The sequence below is a fragment of the Aquarana catesbeiana genome, linkage group LG05 (genome assembly GCF_042186555.1).
Source record: "Aquarana catesbeiana isolate 2022-GZ linkage group LG05, ASM4218655v1, whole genome shotgun sequence".
In the NCBI taxonomy this organism is placed as follows: Eukaryota; Metazoa; Chordata; class Amphibia; order Anura; family Ranidae; genus Aquarana; species Aquarana catesbeiana.
The window spans coordinates 364,132,399-364,157,988 of record NC_133328.1 but is presented as its reverse complement, the minus strand read 5'-3'; the positions used below and the strand labels follow the sequence as shown (position 1 = coordinate 364,157,988).

General features: G+C 44.7%; 1 protein-coding gene across 9 annotated transcripts in view; it reads right to left on the bottom strand.

The window, feature by feature from the left end:
• The window catches only part of ZCCHC2 (zinc finger CCHC-type containing 2), a 194,742-nt gene that overhangs the window by 68,059 nt on the left and 101,093 nt on the right, over positions 1-25,590 (bottom strand). For all 9 annotated transcript variants that reach the window (XR_012244473.1, XM_073630916.1, XM_073630917.1 and 6 more), the window contains one exon: positions 19,810-19,901. Coding sequence is in view for 8 of the 9 variants with exons in the window: in XM_073630916.1 (XP_073487017.1) it covers positions 19,810-19,901 (92 nt within the window). In the remaining variant the exon portion in view is untranslated. The remainder of the gene's footprint in view (positions 1-19,809; positions 19,902-25,590) is intronic.

The window sequence follows — 25,590 nt, the reverse complement described above, 5'->3', positions numbered from 1 at the left end:
GTAGTTCAGCCAAATCCTGAGCTTGTTGTGCAGGAAGCTCTCTAAGGGCCTATTTAAACTGGTCCTTTAGGGATTGACAGACGCTTATTGCAGCGACTGCAGACTGAGTAATGGCACTTGCCATGGAAAAAGTAGATCTTAACAAGGATTCCAACTCCTTATCTGTTGGAGCCCTAAGTATCTGTGCATTGTCTACTGGACAAGTTAGGCCTTTATTCACATTGGAAATCGCAGCGTCAACTGCTGGAATTTTCCATCTTTTGGAGAATTTCTCCTCCAGGTGATAGAGAATTGCAATTTTCTTAGGAGGGAGAACATGCTTATCCGGGTGATCCCATTCAGCAAAAATAAGCTGTTCTAGTAATGCATGTGCAGGTAATGCATGCAAAGGTTGAAAGGGTTTTAAGGAACCCAAGGAAGAAACCAAACTTTCAGGAGACTCCGTTAGGGGTAGCATGAAAGTAGAACGAACCATCTCCGTAAGAGATTGTATCAGCAATTTCCCAGATTTGAGAGGCTGAAAAAGGCTCATCTACTGTCGTTTCCTCCGCAGGGGAATCATCATTGGTTTGTTTTTCCTCCTGATCGACTGAGGGCAACACCTCAATCTGTGCCCACTCTTCCCCTTGCAAAGGTTCTGAAGTGGGGGAGGGGGATCTAGCACGCTTCCTATCCATCTGAATGGAGGATGCAATTAAAGCCCCTAATCTTTCCTCCAGACCCTGCAGTGAGGAGGAAAGGACATCTTCAGTCACGTAAACAGGGGCTGAGATGTGAGAAGCAGTTGCACTATCAATTTGTTCCAATGGCTCACCCTGGCTTGCCATAACTGGTAATTCAGGCGAGGATGACAGCATAGAAATGCAACTCGGGATCCTAACGCCTGGGGGTGAAACCTTTACTTTTTTGTAGGGCTGTTACTGATTAAAATTTTCGTGTTCAATTAATCGTTTTTTAAAAAATGTATTTTAAATCAATTGATCGACTAATTTCGATTAATTATAACGCACATACAGATCCAACTACTTTTAGCTGATTTAGCACCGTTATTATGGCAGCGGCCGAAGCCAGATATAGCGGGGCATGGCTAGGACGTCACACGTCATAAACTCAGCCTCACCGTGCCCATAATCTCAGCCTCACGGTTCCCATAATGCAGTCTCACCGTGCCCATAATCGCAGCCTCGCCCCGCCCATAATGCAGCCTCACCGTGCCCACAATCGCAGCCTCACCGCGCCCACAATCGCAGCCTCACCGCGCCCACAATCGCAGCCTCACCGCGCCCACAATCGCAGCCTCACCGTGCCCATAATCGCAGCCTCACCGTGCCCACAATCGCAGCCTCACTGTAGTCAGTGCCTTTGCCTGGATTACACAGTCTGCGGGCATTTCCTGCTGTGTGTCTCGGAGCTGAGTGTGAAAACTTTGGCCGCGCTGTGAGAAAAGACCCGCCCTCCTCTTGATCAGCTCGTGTGATAGACAGAACACCGCGTCTATCACACGAGCAGATCTAGGAGGAGGGTGGTACTTTTCTCACTGCGCAGCCAAAGTTCCCACACTCAGCTTGGAGACACACAGTGGGAGATGCCCGCAGACTGTGTATGACATATAGTGGTGGAGGAGGAAGAGGGAGCGAAGCGCTGCGCTGCAGCCACAGCTTGGCCCAAAGCGGCCCCAGGGTAAGCAGTCTACCGATTAAAAAAATTTTGATCGCTCAAAAAAATTAAGATTAATCAAGGAATTAATCGTTAATTTCCGCAGCCCTACTTTTTTGGCTTTTGTGGTGTCTTTTTTTGGTAGGCATAGTCCTAAGTACAAAAACAGAGGCACTATACAAATTGCACTTAATCGCTGAAAATAGTCATGACATTTAAAGCCACTATAAAATTCAGCCCAGTGCTGGGAAAAAGGTGTTGTTCTTGTATCAGGAATGCCAGTTTGCAACCCTCACATGTCAGACAGCTCTTGTGTCCTTGTGTTGCAGGCTGCTTGTTTTCTTTTCGTCAGCCGAGGAGAGACTGTCACAGCTGTGTTGTATTCTGTTTTTAGCCTGCCGTGTGTCCTCGTGGTCATTCACGGCGTCGCGCTTAGGCCCCCTCCGAGAAAAAATTCTGCCCCTTTTTACTTTTAAAATGTTCCCACGCTTGTGCATGGTGTTTTCGGGTCCACCGACCCAAAGGGGGGGGGGGGGGGGGTCAGGGGAGCAGGGACCCATCCAGCAGCAGGCACAAACAGCAATGAAATCAGCCACAGTAAAAACAATTAGCGGTATTAGCGGGACCCCCGCGGAGGGGGGGGGGTAATGTAAGGGGGGTACAGCACTGCTGTCCCCCTAACCCTCTGGTCCCATCAGCAGGGGGAAGAAGAAAACATTTTTGCAGATTTCTTTTACCTTGCAAAGTCTCCCTCCACACGCTGCTGCAACCAGACACGGACTGAGCTTACAGTGAAGACAACAGAGTAAAGTATGTGCATAGACTCCCTCTAGTTGGGAATTAAGGCATGACAACATTTTTTTTTTTAATACCCAAGTTTCTTCCCTTACCTTATATCCTCACAGCAAGATTTGCTGAATTAACAGACAATCCAACCTTCACTCATAACGGCGGGCTGCGTAGCAAACCTTCAAGGACTGGGTCCCTAAAACGGGGTTCCAACTGCCTTGGACCTGTAAAGAGCACCCCATCAGGAAGTTTAGGTAATGTAACAAGACTTAAGCCCTGGGTTCCTGGGGTCCAGCCCTACAAAGAGGCATTACAGGCAAAACCTCGCGCTTCGGATACGAGGCCCCAGGTACCATCCCTTTAGGCCTCAATGGCACTTTGGATGGATCTGGTCTTTATGGAGGCTATTTAAATCCAGCATGGATCCCTCCAGTGGAGCTTCTCAGAGCACATCTTCACTCGTGACCAACACCTTAGACACTGGCAAAAAAAATGATGTGCTCCTGGAAGGAAGAGGGGTTATATAGGGAGTGAACTTCCTTGATTGGGTATACCAGTGTCAACACCTGAAAGTTGCCTATAACCCATTAAGTAATTACTTAAGGCTCTGTGTCCCATGATGTACGATAAAGAAATACTTGTTTGTGCTGACAGCATGTGTTATAAATGTTTATTCTAAGGTCACAGTTGCTATTGCTAATCTTGGAAATGTTTACTACTTCTAGATAAAAGTTTAAAGAGTTAATTGCTTAGTCAAAAAAATCCCAGTAACAATAAGTGTCTGCTGGCACCGATATTGTGGTCCCCCAAGCTGAAAAACCTTTGTGCAGGGTGAGGCTGAGTGTCATTGCTGCATATTAGTGACAGCATGGTGTGAGGTTGGCCAGTCATTTATCACAAGCTGGTGAAGGTGACAGTGGTCTGACCCACGTTTGTCTCCCCCCAACACGTTTCCGTTCATGTATGTGGGGTTGGGAGGACCTTAAACATTTTTTTGGGTGTAAACTTTTTTTTTTTTTTTTTTTTTTTTAGTAAATGTAATGATATTAAGAATGTATGATTTTTTGGCGATAGGTTCTCTTTAAAGAAACATCCGGCGTCTAAAAGACCCTGGATGTCTCTAATGCACTCCAATGAATCTCATGTAAATGGCATTGCATTAGATTAGGCCATGCCAGCTGGGAAAAGTGAGAGGGGGACCCAGAAGTGGCAACATACCCATCACTTCCGAATCAGCAAGAAGGAGAGGAGAGAGGATGCAATCCAGCTGCTGCAGAAGCATTGAACTGCTTAATTCTGAGAGCCAGAAGTCAGCTTGTTAGATATGCACACATTCCCAGTGGCTGCAGCCACTGGGGGTGTGTGAAGGACCCCCACTCGTAGGTCCATACAATGTACGGAGCTAGCAGCGAAAGGGTAAAACATGGGTAATTCAATCCAAAAAATTAAATTTTTACTTACCTGTAAATGTTATATCTTGGACGTACAGTACAGCAGGGTTTCTCAACCTGTGGTATGTGTACCCCTAGGGGTATGTGCACCAAGAGCATGGGGGGTACGCCACCTGTGCCGGAAGGCAGGGTGGCAATCGCTGCTCTGATGCTTGCTGTATACAGCGGTCGGACGATGCTACCATTTTACATTTGCAGAGCTGCCTGCAGCGGAGTGGTACGAGTGTGCTCCTGCACCCAGCCGGTGCTACACACAGGGGCAGACTGGGGCAGGGTGGCACTCTCCCCCCAGGCTGCTCTGATGCTGGGTAAAAAGGCTGCACTCGGGCTGGATTAATGTAGTGGTCGACCACTGCTACCCAGTGTTATATGTGCAGAGCAGCTGCAGCGGAGTAGTACGAGTGTGCGGAGTGCACGCCTGCACCCAGCCACTTTCCTGTCACGTGGAGAGGTGCTTCCTACGCCCCACTTGGCGTGATGTCCATTCAGAGGCCGGGAGCGCGGGATGGAAGTGGAGGAGTGCTGCCTCTGTGATCCATGGACGAGTGAGCAGAGGCTCAGGTTGACAATATTGCTGCACTGCTGTGTGATCCTACTCTGAAGTGTGGGGGTTAATGTTTTTTTATTGGTCACTGATGCATTAGTGACCAGTGGAAATTAATGAACCCCTTTGTGCTGCATTAGTGGCGCCAGTGTCAATTAACCCCTTGACACTGGTGCCACTAATGCAGCACAAAGGGGTTAATTGCAACTGGTCACTAATGCATCAGTGATCAATGGCAAAACATTAACCCCCTCCATGCTGCATAATATAAATACCAGTGTAGATTAATAAACCCCCCCCCCCAAACAGTTAAAGTGGTTGTAAAGTCTGAAGGTTTTTCACCTTTATGCATTCTATGGGCATTGATGAGGAGGCACTGATGGACACCGATAGCCTCACCAGTGCAGCCTGAGTTGATGGGCACCTGTGAGGCTGCGCTGATGGGCGCCGATCAGGCTGCATTGTATCGGCACTGGTAAGGCTGCATTTGATGATGAATTTGCACACAAAACAAAAACCATCACAAACACATACTGACATTACACACACACACAGAAAGTATGACACCCAAACAATAGAAATTACTTTCTTGAGACAGGGGTATTTAGGGAATCTCTTTAGACCTGCAGGGGTACTTCGCCGTAAAAGGTTGAGAAACTCTACAGTACAGAACACAAACTTGATATTCAAAAACCCTGTGTTACAGGTTAGTACCTTCATGTGATTGGACTCTGGCAAAGCTTTTAAGGACATGCCACCTCCCCTCCATATCCCCCTCCACGAGTCCTGTTTTTTGCAAGCAATGCAGAGGAAGACAAGAACTGAAGGGAGGGGACCAGTGTTCTCTTTTGTCTCCAAGATATTAAATTTGAAGGAAAGTCAAAATTCCTTTTATCTTAACCAAACAGTACAGGATATAGGCTTCATATGCATAGACCCTGGGATGTCCCTAAGCAATGAATAGGCAGGGTGGGCAACAAGGCAAGCCAACAAGGAAAAAACTTGTGCCAACAAGTAAACAAGAACCTTGCAGCCCAAAGCTGCTTCTGCTGACGATGAAATGTCCATCTGGTAGAACTTGGAAAAGGTATGAACAGAAGACTAGGTGGTGGCCTTATAAAGCTGGACAACAAAATGCTGGGTGTCAGAATGCCCAGGAAACACCTACTAATCTGGTGAAGTAAGCATGAATTGGTGCAGAAGGTGCTTTATCCTTTAGGGTGTAAGCTCTAGAGAGGAGCTGTATTCTCCACCTAGCAAATGGTGGATCTTAAAGAGGATGTCATTTGCAAAGTCCTGAGAGAAGGAGAAATAGAGTTTGTCTTCCCAATAAAAGCTGGAGCTTTGAGGAACACTCTGATGTTCGAACTACGTCTAAACAGTGTAGCGCAATCTCCTTTGGGTGCTTCGGAAAAGGACACAAGGTAGGAAAGATTAGGTTTTTGTTGAGGTGGAAGGCTGAGTCCACCTTGGGGAGAAATGAGGGTCCTGGGCACAAGACTATATGTCAGAAATGAGGAATGACTCATTACAAGAGAGCCCCCAACTCAGAGACGTATGACAGACATGAGAGCCACAAAGAAGGCTACCTTGCAGCAAAGGTCATTCAAGGAGAGTTGCCCTGCAGAAAACACCCTTTAAACTTGAGGTCCTAAGAAGCATAGGGTGTAGTGAGGTAGGTTTAATATGGGAAACATTTTGAATAAAAGGTTTTTACCAGAGAAAATGAAGCCAATAGTTTTTTGGAAAAGAATGGACAAGGCTGAAACCTGTCCTTTCAGAGTACCATTTCAGAATACTGCTAGTTCCCTCTTCTCTGTGTAGCGATTCTGGGACAGACCAGAGCGATTCACTGTGCAGGTGCAGACCAATCTTTCTGATCTGCCCTGAGGCGCTGCACAGAGAAGAAGTTGAAGAGCGGGGATTTCAAATCCCTAGACAGCTGGACCAGCTGCGTTAATACTGAAAGCTCAGCACCAGATGCAATTGCAGAGCAGTTGAGGCAGAATCTGCATTGGAAAAGGCATAGAGTAACCTGAACTGAATCCAGGTAATTATCGGAGTATCCAATATCAGTACTAGAGGATCTATGGTCTTACCCAAAAGCAGGAGGTAACTTATTGAACCTGGAGGCCAGGATATTCACATATCTGCATCTTCGACATATCATATTGAAGATGTTAGAATGAAGCGCCCATTCCCCTTGATTCAGGCAGTGATAACTGAGGAAATCCGCCTTCCAACTGTCCGTGAGATGACTTGTTTCCTTCAAGGCTACATGACTCCTGGGTACTTCTCTGCTGATTGATGTAGGCCACAGATGCGGCATTGTCTTTTTCCACCTTGATCAGGTGTTCCAGTGGTGCAGAGCCATTTTGATAGCTCTGAGCTCCACGATGTTAATGGATAACTTGGCTACATTGGATGACCATGTTCCCTGGACTGTGAGATTAGAACACCCCCCCAGCTTAAGAGGCTGGTGTAACGACACCCCGAGTATGAAAGGGGTTAAAGTCGTTTAGGACATTTCATACCCAAACACAAAGACAGCTACCGAACACTCCAATCAGCCGAACAAGGAACCCATACAAATAATCCACCCCAAAAACAAGACACAGCTCTGTCTTCAGGTTTCAAGCAGGAATCAACTAATTTATTATAACATATGGACACAACACATAAAATAACTCAGACTCTTCCCCCCCACCCTTGGAAAAGAGGGCGGGTTAAACTGTCCAATGACCATGGACACACTGGTCAGGTGTGTTTAACGTCTCATCAGTACACAGTGTTAGCAGGGAGAGCTGTTGGAAGAATCCCTCCTCCCTCCAATGCAATACACATCCTGTAATCCAAGGCAGACAAACACAAACCCTCCAATGCAATACACATCCTGTGATCAAAGACAGACAAACATAATAGAACATTGGTTTGCAGGAGGCTGGCATTCAGTCCCCTCCAAAAGTCTCTCTCCCGGCTAGGTCTGTCACACCTGGCATCTTTTGTAATATGGAAGAAAGTACTTCCCTATTGTCAAAACCAGGTTGGAAACCTACCAGGTTAGTGAGTTCCTTGCTTGGGAGGATAGGTTGAGAGGAGCTCGTTTGCTTCATGCCGACAAGATATTGTGTTGGAGAGGCCTTAAATGTAATTAAGTGAAGGGAACAGCCCTAAAAGGAGGCGACCATGAACCCCCGGCATATTCATGGAGACCCTCACAGAGGGATGTCTCTTTGACCCGAAGGCTCGAGCACGAGATCAGAGAGAGACCAGTTTGATTTGTGGAAAAAAGACCTTTGCTTGGACTGTTTAGAATGAGGTGCAAGTATTCCAGGCAAAGGGAAGGAAGGATGGAAAGCCTAATTTTTCGATTTGATTATGCAATTGAAGGTCTGAAGCACCTAAATAGTCTTGTTGATGTTTGCAGATAGGTAAACAGAAGAGGAGTCTTTTAGAAGAGGGTTGTCTAGATACCCTGTGACCTGGATGCCTTGAGTTCTTAAGAGGGGGTGCAAGCACATTTGTGAATACCCTGGAAGTCAAAGATAAGCAATAGGGCAGTGTGAAAAACTGGAAGGGCTTGTCGTACTGTGAAGTGCAGAAAATGCTGAGGATAGGGAACAGAGAACATGCAAGTAAGCATCTTGGGTGTCTATGGACACTAGACTTCAGCAGTCCAAGCTTTTTCCATATGCAGTTACATCGGGTATTAACCACTTCAGCCCCGGAAGGTTTCACCCCCTTAATGACCGGACCATTTTTGCAATACGGCACTGCGCTGCTGTACCCAAACAAAATGTATCTCCTTTTTCCCCACAAATAGAGCTTTCTTTTGGTCGTATCTGATCACCTCAGTGGGTTTTATTTTTTGCACTATAGACAAAATAAGACGGTTTTAGGAAAAAAATAATATTTTTTACTTTCTGCTATAAAACAAACCCAAAAAAAAAAAAATCTATTTTTTTCATCAATTTAGGCCAATATGTATTCTGCTACAAAATCCCAATAAGCATATATCGATTGGTTTGCGCAAAAGTTATCATGACTACAAACTATGGGATATTTTGATGGCATTTTTATTAGTAATGACGGCAATCAGCGTTTAGCGGGACTGCGACACTGAGGCGGACAAATCGGACACCAAGTGACAGAACGGCAGTCTGCCCTGTTTGCATAGGCAAACCGTCGGTCTGCATCTCCTGTCAACGATCAGCGGGTCCCGATGGACATCGCGTCTGCCGGACTTGCTGATTGGCTCCCGCTGTGTCCTGTCGCAGCGGGAGTGGGTTGCCGGCAGCACACGCACCCCAGACTTGGGAGAAACAACAACATACAGGTATGTTGTTTCGCGCAGCCAGGCCGCCCTGCTGCAGTAAATGTGCGGTGGGAGGTCCGGAAGCGGTTAAAAGGTGTCTGGGAGTGAGAACTCCACTATGGCCTCTTACACTGCCTCCGGGTCCTCTTTACTCCCCTCAATATCCATGTCCTATAGAAAAGGCATTTCACCCTCTGACTTTGGTAAAGACAGAAAGGATGGAGAAGTAGTCTGGTGCTTTTGAGCTCTGGACAGTGATGGCTGTAATAAAGCTTTGACTGTTAGTTGTCCAAGAAATTGTGACATGGTTGCAGAAAAATACCATAAAAATAAGTTTAAAAAACACAGTCCTGATTTACTGATAGTTTTAGGCCCTAGCTATAGGCCCCCTAACCTGAGGGAGGAAGTGGAGACGGATCTCCTATCACAAATTGGATTAGCAGCAAGGATGGGAAGTGTTATCATAATGGGGGATTTTAATTATCCAGACATAGACTGGGCGGAGGGAACCGCGCATTCATTTAAGGCTCGCCAGTTCCTTAATGTCTTGCAGGACAATTTTATGGGTCAGATGGTAGACGCACCAACTAGAAATAAAACATTACTAGATCTACTGATTACCAACAATACAGACCTGATAACAGATGTGGAAATACGGGGCAATTTAGGTAACAGCGATCACAGGTCAATTAGTTTCAGTATAAATCACACAAATAGGAGACATGAAGGGAACACAAAGACACTGAATTTCAAAAGAGCCAACTTCCCTAAACTACAAACCTTGCTAAAAGGCATAAATTGGGATAAAATATTAGGAACAAAGAATACAGAGGAGAGATGGGTTTGCTTTAAGAGCATATTAAATAAGGGCATTAGCCAATGTATCCCATTGGGTAATAAATTTAAAAGAGCGAACAAACATCCTGGATGGCTTAACTCCAATGTAAAAATGCATATAAAAGCAAAGGAGAAGGCCTTCAAAAAATACAAGGTTGAGGGATCATCCACAGCATTCAGAATTTATAAAGAATGCAATAAGAAATGTAAGGGTGCAATTAGGATGGCTAAGATAGAACATGAAAGACACATAGCGGAGGAGAGCAAAAAAAATCCCAAGAAATTCTTTAAGTATGTAAACAGTAAAAAAGGGAGGACAGACCATATTGGCCCCATAAAGAATGAGGAAGGACATCTGGTTACAAAGGATGGGGAGATGGCAGAGGTATTGAATTTATTCTTCTCCTCAGTATTCACGAGTGAATCGGGGGGCTTCAGTAACCAAAACTGCAGTGTTTATCCTCATGACACAACACAGGAAGCACCTACATGGTTAACAGAGGACGGAATTAAAATTAGACTTGAGAAACTTAACATTAATAAATCACCGGGACCAGATGGCTTGCATCCGAGGGTACTTAGGGAACTCAGTCAGGTGATTGCCAGACCGTTGTTCCTAATTTTTACAGACAGTCTATTGACTGGAATGGTGCCAGCTGATTGGAGAAAAGCCAATGTAGCACCAATATTTAAAAAGGGCCCAAAAAACATCCCTGGGAATTACAGACCAGTTAGCCTAACATCAATAGTATGTAAACTCTTGGAGGGGATGATAAGGGACTATATACAAGATTTTAGTAATAAGAATGATATCATTAGCAGTAATCAGCATGGATTCATGAAGAATCGTTCTTGCCAAACCAATCTATTAACCTTCTATGAGGAGGTGAGTTGCCATCTAGATAAAGGAAGGCCCGTAGACGTGGTGTATCTGGATTTTGCAAAAGCATTTGACACAGTTCCCCATAAACGTTTACTGTACAAAATAAGGTGCGTTGGCATGGACCATAGGGTGAGTACATGGATTGAAAACTGGCTACAAGGGCGTGTTCAGAGGGTGGTGATAAATGGGGAGTACTCAGAATGGTCAGGGGTGGGTAGTGGGGTCCCCCAGGGTTCTGTGCTGGGACCAATCCTATTTAATTTGTTCATAAATGACCTGGAGGATGGGATAAACAGTTCCATCTCTGTATTTGCAGACGATACTAAGCTAAGCAGGGCAATAACTTCTCCGCAGGATGTGGAAATCTTGCAAAAAGACCTGAACAAATTAATGGGGTGGGCGACTACATGGCAAATGAGGTTCAATGTAGAAAAATGTAAAATAATGCATTTGGGTGTCAAAAATATGAATGCAATCTATACACTGGGGGGAGAACCTCTGGGGGAATCTAGGATGGAAAAGGACTTGGGGGTCCTAGTGGATGATAGGCTCAGCAACGGCATGCAATGCCAAGCTGCTGCTAATAAAGCAAACAGAATATTGGCATGCATTAAAAGGGGGATCAACTGCAGAGATAAAATGATAATTCTCCCGCTCTACAAGACTCTGGTCCGCCCGCACCTGGAGTATGCTGTCCAGTTCTGGGCACCAGTCCTCAGGAGGGACGTACTGGAAATGGAGCGAGTACAAAGAAGGGCAACAAAGCTAATAAAGGGTCTGGAGGATCTTAGTTATGAGGAAAGGTTGCGAGCACTGAACTTATTCTCTCTGGAGAAGAGACGCTTGAGAGGGGATATGATTTCAATTTACAAATACTGTACTGCTGACCCCACAATAGGGATAAAACTTTTTCGCAGAAGAGAGTTTAATAAGACTCGTGGCCACTCATTGCAATTAGAGGAAAAGAGGTTTAACCTTAAACTACGTAGAGGGTTCTTTACTGTAAGAGCGGCAAGGATGTGGAATTCCCTTCCACAGGCGGTGGTCTCAGCGGGGAGCATTGATAGCTTCAAGAAACTATTAGATAATCACCTGAATGACCGCAATATACAGGGATATGTAATGTAATACTGACACATAATCACACACATAGGTTGGACTTGATGGACTTGTGTCTTTTTTCAACCTCACCTACTATGTAACTATGTAACATATAAACCAGGGCTTAACAAATTTGCTTTGAATCTAGGAGCCAGCTAAAAAAGTTAGGAGACAGTTTTTTTTTTAACAAAGCTTACGGGTAGAACATGTAACATGGTATTTAAGGTGAACTTATCCTTTAACCTTTTCGCTGCCAGAGCAGTTTTTGCTGGGGGTTTTTTTGCACACATTCAAAAAATAAATAAATTTAGGCCTAAAGATAAAAGCCCCAAAACATTATATTTTCTCTGAAGCAGACATGGGGAACTTTGGCACCCCAGGTGTTTTAGGATTACATCTCCCATGATGCTCATGCACTCTGCGGTGTAGTTGAGCATCATGGGAAATGTAGTTCCAAAACATCTGGGGTGGCAAGGTCGCCATCACTGCCCTAGAGAATAAAATAGCGGTACTTCCAATTTTGTATGTCACATGATATTACTGCAAAGGTCTAGGAAACACAAAATGTCAGAAAAAAAAAAAAAATTCAAGTTATACTTATCGGTAACTTGTTTTCCATGACTCTTTCAGGACAGCACTTGAGTGACTCCTCCCCTTGCAAACAGGAAACACCTCTTCCACCAAACTTTAAAAGGAGGCTCCTTTCCACACATTGTCAGTAGTAGTAGTAGAGAACCTCCGGCCCCAAACTGGAACACATAATCGAGATATGATTAGTCACAGTATATATATATATATATATATATATATATATATATATATATATATATATATATATATATATATATATATATATAAACAATAGGGCGGGATGCTGCTGTCCTGAAAGACTCATGGAAAACAAGTTACTGGTAAGTCTAACTTGAATTTTTGCCTTATCGTCTTTCAGGACAGCACTTGAGAGGATAATAGAGACTTACCCCCCTAGGGGGGGATCACAGCCTGCAGAACCTTTCTGCCAAAAGCCTGATCCCCTGCTGATAGGAGATCCAGTCTGTAATGACGGACAAACGTTAAGTAGCTTGACCATGTAGCCGCCTTACAAATCTGATCTGGGGTGGCACCAGCTCTTTCTGCCCATGTAGTAGCCTGGACTCTCGTTGAATGAGCCCTAATTCCCAGCGGGGAAGATAAACCCATTTGAGAATAGGCTACAGAAATAGCTGTCTTAAGCCATCTAGCCAATGATGCTTTCGATACTTGTTGGCCTTTTTTGTTTCCAGAAAAAAGAACAAATAATGAATCTGAAACTCTAAACCCTCCTGTTACTTCCAAATAATGTAATAGGATACGTCTTACGTCCAAATTGTGAAACTGCTCTTCCTTTGCACCCGAAGGGTTAGCACAAAAGGTTGGTAGAGTAATCTCCTGAGACCTGTTACTAAAGCTTGCCACTTTTGGCAAAAACCCCGGATCTACTTTAAGGACAACTCTATCAGGAAAAACTGACAAAAAAGGCTCTTTTACTGATAGGGTGTGCAGTTCACTAATCCTTCTTGCTGAAGTAATTGCGACCAGAAAAATAGTCTTCAAAGTTAAATTCTTTAGGGATATGGCCTGTAAAGGCTCAAATGGTTCTTTTGCCAGAGCTTGCAGAACCACCGAGAGATCCCAATTTGGGAAATGCCTCACTGGGACCGGTCTGGACCTGTAAAGTGCTTTGAAAAATCTCATGATCAGAGTTTCTGAAGATAAGGATCTCTCCAGATAAACTCCCAAGGCGGCCACCTGCACCTTAAGAGTGCTGACCGCCAGATTCTTGTCTGCACCTTTTTGCAAAAATTCCAGCACTGAAACTAGGTCTTTAACCTCCCTATGTTCTGAATGACAGAAAGAAACAGACTTTCCACACTTTGGTGTAAATATCCCTGGTTACCTTTTTCCTACTGGAAAGCAACATAGTAGTTAAACGTTCTGAAAAGCCTTTGCTTCTCATTAACTGCTCCTCAGATACCAGGCAGTGAGCTTTAACCTGCCTACCTCTGGATGAAGCACTGGCCCCTGAATCAACAGATCCTGACTGAGCGGGAGATGCCAACATGGTTTGATTGCCAACTGAAGAATCGTGGAAAACCAAGCTCTCTTTGGCCAATATGGAGTAATCAAAATTATTGATACTCTCTCTTTCAGTATTTTTCTCAACACTAGAGGGATTAACCGGAATGGAGGAAAAGCATACCCTAGGTGAAAATCCCACGGATGTGCCAGAGCATCTATCCCCTGAGAGCAATTGTCTCTCTGAAGGGAGAAAAAATTCGGGAGCTGCGTGTTTTGCTTTGAAGCAAACAGGTCTACCTGCGGAAGGCCCCAAGCACTGGTGATTAATGCAAACACCTTCCTGTTCAGGCTCCATTCTGATTCCTGAACTTTCTGTCGGCTCAGATAATCCGTTACTTCGTTTAATGTGCCTTTTAGATGGACTGCGAATAGAGATAGTAAGTGGTTCTCTGCCCACTCCAGAATCTCTGACAGTAAGTGAAGAGCCCTGCTTCTTGTGCCTCCCTGTTTGTTCAGGTAGGCTATGGTAGTGGCATTGTCCGACAAAATCTGGACATGGCAACCTATGAGGTTTTGAGAGAAGAAAGCTAATGCTAGGGCAACCGCCTTCAGCTCTCTCCAATTTGAAGATTTTTGGGCCTCGGACTGGGACCATGTTCCCTGCGCTAAGGCCTGACCCATGTGGGCCCCCCATCCCTGCAAACTGGCGTCTGTTGTGACCACTTTTCCGGTCGGAAAAGACCAAAGAAGACCTCTTTGCAGTACCACCTGACTTTTCCACCACCAAAGTGAACGTTTGACTCTGGTGGGGATCTTTATTTTTGTATCCAAACTCTCTGTCCTGTGGTTCCAGGTCCTTAGAAGGAACCTCTGGAGAGTCCTGAAATGCAGCCTTGCCCATTGGATGGCTGGCATAGAAGAGGTTAATGTCCCCAGAGCCGACATAACCTTTCGGACTGAAATCAGTTGATTTGTTTGTAGTGCCGTTATTACCCTTTGGACCTTGCTCTTTTTCTCTTCTGGGAGAAAAATCTTTTGCTCCACCGAATCTATCAAGTAACCCAGAAACAGTACTTGCTGAGCTGGGATGAAATTTGATTTTTGAACATTCACTATCCACCCTAGTGACTCCAAATGACTGCGGGCTTTGTTCAAATCCTCCTGCAACTTTTCCCTGGATGGGGCAAAAAAGAGGAGGTCGTCCAGATATGGAATTACCGCAATCCACTGGAGTCGAAGAGGGGCGAGAGCTTCTGCCATTATCTTCGTAAAAATACGAGGAGCTGACAGGCCGAAGGGAAGGGCCCTGAACTGAAGATGTATAATCTCTTTGCCCATATTCACCGAAAACCTCAGGAACTTCTGGGACTGAGGTGCTACAGGAATATGAAGATAAGCATCTCTTAGATCGATTGATGCCATAAAACAATCTTTTGTCAGAATGTTCCTGACAGTGAAAATTGAGTCCATACAAAACTTTTTGTATAGGACTGACTTGTTCAGGGGTTTTAGGTTGAGGTTCTTCATGGCCAGAGCCTTTGTTAGATCCCTTGGTAGGTTTGTTACAAAGAATCTTTCTGGCGGGCGATCCGAAAACTCTATCCTGTAACCTTGGGACAGCATGTCCAAAATATATAGACTTTCTGTCATGCTGGCCCAAAGGGGAAGGAAACTTTGAAGCCTTCCCCCCACTGGTACGCACAAGTCATTGCGTTTTACCGGAGGCTGCAGGAGGATGGAAAAGGACATTTCATTTTCCTTTACTCTTCTGCGATGCCCAATTTTTTCTTTTCTCCTGGAGTTTCATTTGTTCTTGAGCCCCTTGGGAACGAAAAAAACGTTTAACTGGCTGTTTTTTCTTTTTATCAGCTGTTCTATCTAGAACCGCATCTAAGTCCGGTCCAAAAAGCAAGTCACCCAGGAATGGTATCCCACACAGCTTGTTTTTGGATGCCGCGTCCCCCGGCCAAGTTTTCAACCACAGAGCCCTTCTGGCTGAGTTGGCTAGGGCAGCAGATCTAGCTGTCATTTTAATTGATTCCGCTGATGCATCAGATATAAATGCGACAGCGGCAGAGTTGAGAATGAATCCAAAATTTCTTGTTTTGGTGAGTCTGCTGAGATATGGGCCTTAAGTTGATCTAACCAGAACTCCATATTCCAGGATACCACCGTAGTTGCCATAGCAGGTTTAAGATTTCCCACGATAGATTGCCAAGCCCTTTTTAGTAGCTGGTCCATCCTTTTATCCATGGGATCTCTCAACACCCCCATGTCCTCGAATGCCAAATCTGTTGACCTTGAGACTTGGGAAAACGCGGCATCTAGTTTGGGGTTTTTGTTCCAAATTGCCGCTGGATCTTCATCAATAGGAAAACGCCTTTTTAAGGCTTTGGGAAAGAAAGGCTTTCTCTCTGGCTCTGTCCACTCTTTCTTAATAGTTTCAGAAATAACAGAGTGTACTGGGAAATTGCGATTTTTATGTTCGCTAAGCCCTGCATACATTTTATCATGCAGAGATAACTCCTTTCTTTCCTCCTCCAGACCCAGTGTGGTATAGATTGCTTTTAACAGGCCATCTACCTGTTCTAAAGACAATTTAAATTTTGAAGGTAAATTTTCTCCTTCCTCCCCTTCATCAGAATCCTCAGATTGAGAGGGGAAATGTCCCTCTGGGGTAGGAGATGCCTCAGTCTCCACCGCCAGGACTATAAGTGAGCCTTGAGAGGACTGTGAGGTAGTAGGCTGACTCAGGGATGGGTTTGCTAGCGAAGAGCGAAATGATTGGATAGTCGCATCAAGTTCTTTTTTAACAGATGCAATCAAGTCGCTGCAAGCGGAAGAAGCTTCTTCTTTAACTAGCAAATCAATACAAGCTTGACATAACGTCTTCTTCCATCCTTCAGGTAGCTTGGATTTACATGAAGGGCATTTCCTTTTTGCCACTGGATCAGAGCTCTTGGCCTGCCATGAGACAAAAGAAGAAACCATCCCAGTGAGACAACCTGACCTATTCCCAAGGATGCTCACCACAGGTGCACAGTAAGAACTAAACTGCCTTATGTGCCCAGACAGGCCCCTGCCACCAGGGGGGGGGGGGGGAGATAGAGAGAGAGACCGCACAGTACAAGGAGGACAGTATACAACTGCCCCTTACCTGGGCCTTGCTGGTGCCTGTGCCTGTCCCACTCGCTGCCACCATCGATTCCATCGAGGAGCGCTTGCTGTGTTTGTGTGACTAAAACGCCGGTTCCGGACTCCAATAGCGCCAGTGCGCCGGACCGGAACCGCTAAATAAGTACCAGCCCCATTCCTCCCCTTTCCCTCTGCGATTTCCGGCGGAAATGACGCTGCACGCCTGTTCCGTGGGCGCAGCCCCTTTTCCGGACGCCTCACTTCCGGCGGATGGAGCCCCTTGCCATCCCCAAGATGGAGGCGGTGCAATAAGCAACAGGCGGTGGACCTGAGAAAAAAATACAGTAAACGGCCACCGCCTGTCTTGCCAGCGCCTAGGAGCGATGCTCACGACAGTCAGACTCACCCTGAGCCCAGATGAAGAGGGAGAGGGAGAGGGAGCCCAGCCAGCAGCACCTAACATCAGCTGTGGAATGGGAGGAACAGCTCTCATGGAGGTAAAAAAGCATTTTGGTGAAAAAACACAGGAAACCTTAGTTCCCAGGACAGCACCTGAGAGCCCTGACTTCCCCACGAAGTGTTCCCTCCGGAGGAAACACAAAAACTGACAATGTGTGGAAAGGAGCCTCCTTTTAAAGTTTGGTGGAAGAGGTGTTTCCTGTTTGCAAGGGGAGGAGTCACTCTCTCAAGTGCTGTCCTGAAAGACGATAAGGGAAAAAAAACACATTAAATTACATTTTAGGGGGCACAAAAAGGCAATAAATTACTCGAGGTTGTACCTAGTAAATAGATACCCAACATGTCAAACCTTAAATTTGCATGCGCCTGTGAAATGGCGTCAAAATTCAGTACCCTATATTTTCTACAAGTGACGCTTAAAAAGCCCCCTATAGGTCATCAGTTTAGCGTTACGAAGGTGGTCTGGTGCTAAAATTATTGCTCTCAATCTGGTGTGCGCAGCAATAAGCATGCACCCTGATGCACAAGTTTACATTTGTACGTGCAGATATGGGGGGGTGGGGGGGATTTTATGTGCTTGGGTGTAACTTAATTTTTTTTTTTTAACTATGTCTGTTTTGGCGGACATCGATCCGTTGATCTCTGCTGAGCAGGGATCGATCCGTTGATCTCTGCTGAGCAGGCAGATGACAGGTCCATCTCCGCTCACTGTGCTGAGATGGACCTGTCAGAGCCCCACTCTCCTCTATAGAGAGTTTGGATGAAAACTGACCACCTGTCTGTTTTCATCCGATCTGCCAGACAGGCGGAAAATAGGACCTCCATCCGTCTGGATACGGCGAACCGTATCGGATGGGATAGCGGCGGATGTCAGCGGACATACGTCACTCCATAGAGATGAATGGAGCGTCCGATCAGGTCCACCTGAAAAACGGACAGGTGGTCCTGATCGAACAGCATGTGTGAAAGGGGCCTAACTTTTCTTTCCATCACACAGGGGACAAAGTGTCCCCATGTAATAATTTTTTTGGCAACAGGTTCTCTTTAATATGACATTCACGGTCTAAAAGACCCTGATGTCTTCCCTGTGCTTCACTGGATGTATTACAATTCAATGCACGCAGGGTGCAAGGAAGCATTCGGGTGCCAGCCCAGGCGGCAGGATGGAATTTGTCACTATGGGATTTGTCGAGCCCTGATATAAACAAATACTATTCAGGATGCACAAACTATGAAAAGCAAGTAAGTAGTAACTATCTCATATTTGCTGTGGGGCTACACTAACAGGCCAGCAAACAGGGAGAACTTTGTCTTACCTGTTCACGTTACTGGTCCCAGTATAAGGTACAAGCTTTGCCCATCTTGGTAGAAATACTCCCAGAGATGATATCTTCACTGTTTGGGTTCACAGGGATGGATCGAGGCCCTGGATCTGTATAGCACACTGTGACTTAGTACAACAAATGGTGAGGTATGCACCCATGCTGGATCTAGTGCCTGAAACATTACAGGCCGTCCAAACGGTGTGGGGTCCAGGTAAGGCTCCCATGGTTTTACAGAGGTTGCACTGATCCAGATGCACTGCTTTTCCTCTATAACTGAGGACTCACAGAGTTGGGTAGGGTTATAGGCAGACACCCATGGTGGGGTTCTTCAAAAGCTTTGCCAGTGTCCAATCACCTGAAGATTCCTAGCCTACAACTCAGGGTCTATGTGTCCTGTACTGTATGATTAACATATTATTTCAATCTTGCTGCTACAAGAGTGAGTCATAGCTTGAGCAATTTTATACCTCAGTCAGATATCCTCACTACAAACCACAGTTAAGACAACAATAACAAAGTCAAACACTGATGGAGATTTATACCTACTGTAGAATAAACAAATACATGTGAATTCATAATCGGCATTTATGTTGTAGATTTTTGGATCAAATGGTTTGAAACCTTTGTACCTAATAAAGCTTGATATTTGGGCAGGGTATGTTGCTCTGTGGGGCGTTTTCAATCCACAGTTCTATTTGTATACATTTACGCATTTATTATGGACAACTGCCCAGATGGTTTTGGGATGAGCAACCCCAACCCCTAAGATCTGGGAGATATTTATGAATCTACTGGAGATTAGAAAAATGTATGCAACAGGAACACAGACAAAAACAAAAACACTTTTAGTGGCGTGGGGAAGGGTTAGAACTTCTGACAATTTTTTATGCAATTTGTGTCTTCCCGTTCTGGTGACACTTGCACCCCTAATTTCTTGTATAGTTGTTAAATTGAAATGGGGGAATCACTAAAACTGGGTAAAAGCGAGGAATAAAAGCAGAGTTCCAAGAATCAAAATCTAAAGAAGGACGTTGTTACCAGTACCTTAATTTTATGTAAATAACTGTGATATACAGTATATGACGCGTTTATTTATGAGGAGCGAATCACACACTAGCTTGTGTCATATTACGAGTGATCATATGCCACGTGTTCAATGCAATTGCCACCCTGTTCAAAATAGATCAGCCACAGCGACTTGAAACACAGAGAAGCTGCAGTAAGCAAGTACAACCATTCATTTTATTTACACTTACTGGGATGTCCAGTTTCTGTCCGATTATTATGGAAGAACTTGCACACTCTCTGATTTCGCAGGAGCGCCTGGGACGGGGATGAAAATATTTGCCTAAAAGAAAAAAAAAAAAAAAAAAAAAAAGTTGATTTGTAAATTCTCATCTTGAAATAATACAGAACACAGGACTTTTATTCTTAGAACATAGACTATCATACACAGCAAAGGAAGAAAGGGAGGAAGAAACTACTTGCCTGCCCCCAAGGCAGATTTGGAGATCCACCCTATTGTCTGGCTGGATAGATGCATAAAATTATCCAGAGAGTAGGATGTTGAAGTGACCTGACATGAAACTTGGCTAAGGAAGCTGTCTTGAAGGAGGTTATCACTAGGACCAGAACCATAATGCAGAAACAAATTGGGGTGGGGATTGGTGCCATTTTTAATGCCCAGTGTGTGGGACATTAAAAAGGGACAATTTTTTTTCTGGACAAAGAACAATGCTGACTTGGGTCAAAATTAGACAAAATAAAGTACTTCAGACAGTGTGAAAGCTGGAGGGCAGACTTGGGAATGTTGATTTACCAGCCCAAAGGATGCCAGAAATGCCCTTTGTTTGAGGGAAGTAATGACAGATCTAACCAATTTCACAAGGAATTTTTGGTACACAAAAAAAAATATCTGTTCAGAGATTTTTTATTTTTTAAAGTTCAATATGAGGAGCATGGCAACATTTGGTTTGGAGACTGTGAATAGGTTCTGCTGAAGGAACAGGTACAACCATGCACTGTGACTGAAGTTGGTGTAAGGTGGCATGTAAACCTGCTTGTTTTAGAACTGATACGGTCAGTTACAGATACCTTTTGCAGAATAGAGGTGGTAGCCGTAGACTTAGGCTTTTTTTTTTTTTAATGAATTTATCAAGCGATGTCCCAAATAGGTGTTCAATATCAAAAAGCATGTGTAAAATGTATAAGGCATCTCTTACTAGCAGATTCAGCAGACCATGCTTTTGAGCACAAAATCCTGCACATATGCACAGAGATCCGAGACATTCTAGAGCCTTGGTGTCCAACACACAGCACATGAGCTACTGGGCACCAGTTAGAGTGGTTACTCTGCCATGACCACCAACCTGACGGGGCGGGGGGTTGGTAAACTTTACACTGCCACAGACCACCAATGCCAGGGGTGGTGGTGGGGGGATTAAATTTCTCTGCCAGTGACCACCAATGTGGAGGTTATTTTTTCCACTGACATCAGTGCTGGGGGTTATTGTATTTACACCAGTGTTGATGGTTATTATTGCACTCACTAACAATGCTGGTGTTACAGCCATTCATTTTGAGTTGCCATAGGGATTGAAGACCATGTCCTCTTTGAGAAGATCAGAAACTGCGCTAGGAAAATTCTAGGCCTCAACTGACCTCAATACAGCCCACAAAATAAAGGGGGTTCCTTGCATGGAAAGACTGTCAAGAAGAACCCCTCAACCCATCAGACACCCAAATGGGGTGAGGGTATTTAAAGACGAGCTCTATTTGTACCACCGTGACAATAAAATTAAATAAAATCTTTTTTTGCCTTTCACATAACAAGAATATTCAGTGCTTCAGATGAGTAGAAAAATGCCATGGTTTACAGAACATAGGAAGAGCACTTTTGCACATATAGATCAACAGAACTGTACAATCAAATTGTGCAGGAAGATAAACTACGCACTTCTGATGACAAAGTAGTATCTGTGCCTGTTACAGTTGTATGGCGGCTGTATATGTAAAGACAATGAATACTGTGAAATCAAATGGTAAAATAAGAAATAAAACTTAACAAAAAATTAAGTCATGGAGTGCATTCAGTTTCTGCATGGAGGCGGAAGGTGGTAAAGAATCCTCAGCAATACAGTACCTCAAGTCTGTTGTACCCCAGGAAACAGCTGAAGCAAATAAAAATAGGATTTTTATTACAGCTTACCTGTAAAATCCTTTTCTTGGAGTACATCATGGGTAATTACTTAATAGGTTATAGGCTACCTTCAGGTGTTGACACTGGTAAACCCAACCAAGGAAGTTTACTCCCTATAAAACCCCTCCCTTCCAGGAGCACATCAGTTTTTGTAGCAAAGCAATATACTTAATCCCAAAAGAGGGGCGGGACCTCTGTGTCCCATGTTGTACTCCAAGAAAAGGATTTTACAGGTAAGTTGTAATAAAAATCCTATTTTCTTTATCGTACATCATGGGACACAGAGCCTTAAGTAATTACTTCATGGGACGTCCCATAGCAATGCTACTTGAGGGGAGGGAGAAACAACCCGCAGGGTACCCACAGACTTGAGGAGTATTGCCTGCAGTACACTACGCCCGAAGGCGAAATCCTCATACCTCCTTACATCCACCTGATAAAATCTTATGAATGTATGCACTTTGACCAAGCTGCGGCCTTACAGATCTGAGCCATGGATGCCTGGTGACGCACTGCCCAAGAAGCACTAACCGACCTGGTAGAGTGCACCTTAACTTGAAACGGGGGAATATTACCTATTAAATCATAAGTTTGAATTATCACTTGTCGAATCCACTTAGCGACAGTGAATTTTGACGCTGCCTGTCCTTTCTTAGGACCCTCTGGCAGAATAAATAAGACATCAGTCTTATGAATCTAAGCAGTCGTCTAAAAATAGATTTTCACTGCGCTCACAACATTAAGATAATATAGTGACTCTTCTTCCCTGGAACATGGTTTTGGAAAAAACAATGGCAGGACAATATCTTGGTTCAGGTGAAATCTAAAACCACTTTTGATAGAAAAGTATGGACGAGGGCGTAACACCACTCTGTCCCCATGACAAATCAAATATGGCTCTTTACAAGAAAGGGCAGCCAATTCCGAAACCCTCCTTGCTGAGGATATAGCAACCAAAAATACCAACTTCCTTGTCAGAAGGACTAGGGGAATATGTTGTATTGGTTCAAAATGGCTGTTTTTTGTAACACAGACAAAACTAAGTTCAAGTCCCAAGGGTTCAAGGGAGGTTTGACGGGCGAAATAAGCCACGTCACCCCTGTATAAAACCCTGGACTACAGAATGAGTAGCAAGTGGTCTTTTTGAAATAAAACCGATAAAGCTGAGACTTGGCCTTTAATAAGTACTCAAGGCCAATTTCATTTCTACCCCTAATTGTAGAAAGGCACGAATTCTGCCTATGATATATCTCAGAGGGTGCCAACCCTTGGATTCACACCAGGAAACATAAGCCCTCCAGACTCTATAGTTCTGGAAGCTGGCTTCCTTGCATTAGTCAGGGTAGAGATAACTGACCCGGAAAGCCCACATTTCTTCAGAATGTGGTTTTAATAGCCAAGCTGTTAAATTTAGAGACCATAAGGTAGGATGGAATATTGGTCCCTGTGAGAGCAGGTCTGGCCGTAGTGGGAGGGACCATGGGCCCTCCACTGCCATCTTTACGATTTATGCATACCATGACCTTCTGGGCCATGCTGGTGCCACCAGAATTACCGGCTTTCATTCCAGCTTGATCCTGCAAAGAAGTTGATGCAGCAACTGAATAGGGGGAATACATAGATCAGTGAGAACTGATCCCATGGGGTCATGAACGCATCCATTCCACGTGCAAATGGATCCCTTGTTCTGGCCACAAAGTCGACTAACTTCATGCTGAACCTGGACACTAGAAGATCTACATCCGGAGTCCCCCATCTTTGGCAAACAGCCCGAAATATGTTGGGGTGAATAGACCATTCTGCTGGGAATAACTGCTGGTGACCAACTTAGAATATGGTTCACCTCTCTCTGTGCTGAGAGACCTTCGGTGCCCCCTTGGTGACTGATATAGGCCACAGCTGTGGCAATGTGGGATTGAATCCTGACGGGACAATCCCGTAACCTGAAAGTCCAGGTCTTTAGAGCCAGACGTACTGCCCGAATCTCTAGGATATTGATGGACAAGGTTCTTTTCGGTTCTTGACCACTGTCCCTGGACAGTTGTCTTTTCTAGTACTGCTCTCCAGTCTGAAAAGGCTGGCATCCGTCGTTACCACTTTCCAGATAACTGGTCTGAAGAATTTTCCTTTCAGCAGATTCCGGGTTAGTAACCATCAAGTGAGGCTTTGGGATACTCTTGGGGACAGCTGCTTTGGCAAGTCTAAAGCTTGAATTGTTTTGTTCCAAGCAGACAAGATAGTTTTGCAACATTCTTAAATGAAATTGGGTATAGAGAACTGCTTCGAATGAAGCCACCATAGTTCCTAGCAACCTCATGCAAAGGCGAATGGAGGGACCACCATTTGACCTGACCATCCGTACCAACTCTTTTATGGAGTTGATCTTTGCCTGAGGCAAGAAAACCTTTTCCTGGGCTGTCTATGATCAGACCCAAGTAGTCCAGCTTTTTTTAGCGGTATTTAAGGAAGATTTCTCTAGGTTGAGAATCCAACCCAACTCTTCAGATAGTTGGTTGTAGTGTGTACGCTTTGCTCCAAACGAGCCACCGACTGATCTATTAGCAATAGATCGTCTACGACTGTTATGCCCTGTGCCCTTAACCTGGCTAGAGGTGGGGCCAGCACCTTGGTGAACACCCGGGGTGCTGTGGCTAGCCGAAGGGCAGGGCTACAAATTAAAAATGTTCTAACTCGAACCGCAGAAACTTTTGATGAGCAGGAAATATAGGGACATGCAGATATGCATCCCTGATGTTGATTGATGCCAGAAGTTCTCCTCCTAGAAGGATAGAAACTAAATGACCTGATCGTCTCCATGCAAAAAGGAGCGTATCTTCAGAACTGATTTCGATTTCTTAGATCTAGAATGGGTCTGACGTCTCCATTTGGTTTTGGTATGAAAAGATTTGAATAAAAACCCCAGACCTTGCTCCTTTGTGCGGATCTGTTTGATCACCCCATGAGATATTAATCGGTCTATTGCTTGAAACAGAGATTGTCCTTTCTCTGGATCTTTGGCAACACTTGACCTCAGGAAGCGAGACGGTAGAAAGTCACGAAATTCCAGCTTGTACCCCAGCATTACCGCGGGGATGACCTATCTGTCCTGAATTTCTTGCTTTTCCAGACTTCTGAAAACTGCAGATGTCTTCCCCCTACCTTGGTGAGGGGGGTTGCCTCTTCATGATGAGGCTTTAGGATTCTTGCCTAGAGTCGGAAGCCCCTGGCGTAAGGGAAAGAGCCCGTTTATATGAAGGGCGTTTATATTTTCTTTTGACTGGCAAAAGAGTACTTTTCCCATTAGAAATTGTTTGGATATATTTGTCCAAGTTCTCTCCAAATAGTCGCTCCCCATGAAAAGGGAGCCCAGTTAGGAGATCTTTACATGGTACTTCAGCTGACCCCCCCCCTCCATGGGATTCTACGCATATGCACAAGCATAAAGGCGGGACGCCTGGCGAATAGAATCTTTAATAGCATCTATGGCAAAGCATAATGCTTTTAGTAGTTCAGCCAAATCCCGAGCTTGTTGTGCAGGAAGCTCTCTAAGGGCCTGTTTAGGGATTGACAGACGCTTATTACAGCGACTGCACACTGAGTAATGGCACCTGCCATGGAAAAAAAGATTTTAACAGGGATTCCAACTCCTTAACTGTTGGATCCTTAAGCATCTTCTGCATTGTTTACTGGACAAGTTAGGCCTTTATTCACATTTTGGAAATCGCAGCGTCAACTGCTGGTATTTTCCATCTTTTGGAGAATTTCTCCTCCAGGGGATAGAGAATTGCAATTTTCTTAGGAGGGAGAAAATGCTTATCCGGGTAATCCTATTCAGCAA